General features: G+C 63.4%; 1 protein-coding gene across 1 annotated transcript in view; it reads right to left on the bottom strand.

The window, feature by feature from the left end:
• Positions 1–1,448, bottom strand: part of FAM189B (family with sequence similarity 189 member B) — a 5,749-nt gene extending 4,301 nt beyond the window's left edge. Inside the window, exons 1-3 of the mRNA XM_015571684.1 lie at positions 635–1,448; positions 379–435; positions 64–182 (exon numbers count right to left, since the gene is read on the bottom strand). Of these exons, the coding sequence (XP_015427170.1) occupies positions 64–182; positions 379–435; positions 635–859 (401 nt within the window). The 5' untranslated portion in view covers positions 860–1,448. The remainder of the gene's footprint in view (positions 1–63; positions 183–378; positions 436–634) is intronic.
• Between the last annotated feature and the right edge of the window lie 684 nt (positions 1,449–2,132).

Raw genomic sequence — 2,132 nt, forward strand, 5'->3', positions numbered from 1 at the left:
GGCCTGGTGTCCCTCACATCTCCCCCCCTCCCGCCCCCCCAGTTCTCTCCGGCCCGCCCTCCTCATCTCACCGTGGAGCAGTGGCGGAAGTCTCGGGCCAGCTGAGCATTCTTGCAGGAGAGCACAGAGCCCGCCATGCTGAGCATGACACACAGCACCGACAGCAAGGAGAAGAAGGAGATCTGGGGAGACAGGTGCGGGCTCAGGGCCGGGATGCTCAGGAGCGGGGGCCACCAAGGAGGGAGCCACCCTCCTTCACACTCATTCGTGCCTGGGTGGCAGGAACCGGAGGCCAGTTCCCTTCTTGAGGGCGTAAATGGGCATCCCCTCAGGTGCTGGGCACCTGCCTCCCAGTGGACACCAGACCCTGGCACCTACCACTAAAGTGAATGGCCGCTTCCAGGACACAATGCCAACTACCCCGGAGAACGCCAGCTGGGGACAGAGTGGGCACAGGCTCAGCCTGGCAGGGGAGGCCCCTGAGTGAGCCCCTCACCACAGGGTGCACCCAGCCCTTTTAGGAGGGGGAGAGGGCCAGGAGAGGGAGGAGAGGCCAGGATTTGAACTGGCAGCTGGTGTGGAGGGGTGGGGCCCAAGGAGCCGCCCCCACCCAACAACTGTGCACCCAACTCACCGAGAATCCAGCCCAAGACGGGCAGGACCTCTTGATGCTCTCGGTGGTGGTGACAGAGGAGGCCACCATGCTGAAGGTGACCACCAGGATGCCCAGAAGCACCTGGGCCAGCCCCAGCGTGAGCAGGGCCTGCAGCCACGGCCGGTGGAGGCGGAGGTGGGTAAGGCCCCGGGTGCTAGGCCGACTGGTAAGCGAGCGGCTGGAGTCACTAGGCGAGGGCATCATGCCTGCCGCCCGGTTGCCTGCGCCTCGCTCGGCCCCCCCTGGCGCTTGGGAGCATCTCAGAGGAGCCCAGGGCCCCGTCCTTCCTCCTCTCCACCCCACCCGCTCTAGAGCCCACCCCCTGGCTGGGTCCCCTGGGGCATGGCTCCGGGACTCCAGCTGGAGGGGCGGTCAAGGCAGGGAAGTCACAGAGGGGCCGCGGAGTGCTCCCTCCCCAGCACGGGCACTGGATGGGCACCGTGCCCAGGATGGCGATGAGGGCGCTGGGACACAGGCTCATCGCATCTCCCTAGGGAAGAGGGGCGCCGAGAAGGGCAGGTCCGGGAGCGAGGAGAGGGAGCGGGGAGAGGACGGAGGTCGGGAGCCCAGGAAAGGATGGGGAAGGTGCAGCCCAGAAGAGGGAAAGACGTCTAGGGAAGAGGGGAGGGGTCGGCGTGGGTGACTCTAGAGGGCGGTGGACGTGCCTCCGGTGTCCAGTGGGATCCAAGGCTGGTGGGTGGGCTAGGCCAAGGCACCGCTCTCTCCAGAGTCGCCAGCCCCGCTCCCCTCCCCACCACGCTCCGCTCCCCCGCCTCCGGCTGCAGCGGGGCTGGAGGCATATTTGGAATATGAGGAAGCAAAAAATTCAATCAGAAGAGCAAAAAGAAAAAAAATTGAGCCCCACCCAGCCTCTCAGACCCCCACCCCCACCCCCCCACTGCGTTCTCAGTAGAGGCAGCAGCTCTTTCCGGGTCATTAATGGAAGGGTGGGGAGCAGGGCTCCCTGGTGTCTGTGATTCCACGCCCAACCGTGGACTTCCCTCCTTCTTCCTGCACCAGCCACTGCCACCCTGTCGCCCAGCTCTGCTGCCCCACCCGGGACAGCTGGCAGTTCACACTGAAGCCAGCCTGACCTTCCTCTGGAATTCATACTCTGCCTTCACTCCAAGTCCCTCACCCAGGATATTTTCCCATTGATTTCTTAGAGGGGAGGGTGTGAGAGAAACACATTGATGGGTTGCCTCCTGCACTCGCCCTGACCCGCAGCTCTATCCACTGAGCCAAACCCACTAGTGCACTCTTTCTGTCCTAGTTCCCAGTAAAAATTCCAGAAACAGGAATTTGAGTTCCAGTTCCACTGTCTTTTTATTTAAATAATCGAAGCAACAGCCTTGGCACAGCAGAGGGAAGCTGGGCTGGGGTGTGTAAGGGGCGGCAGCGGTGTGGCCTGATTGGGGAGTGGGGTGTAGGCAGAGCAGTGACGGGGTCACAGTGGGCTCCCCGCACCCCTAAATCA

Source organism: Myotis davidii, unplaced genomic scaffold (genome assembly GCF_000327345.1).
Source record: "Myotis davidii unplaced genomic scaffold, ASM32734v1 scaffold208, whole genome shotgun sequence".
NCBI classification, from domain to species: Eukaryota; Metazoa; Chordata; class Mammalia; order Chiroptera; family Vespertilionidae; genus Myotis; species Myotis davidii.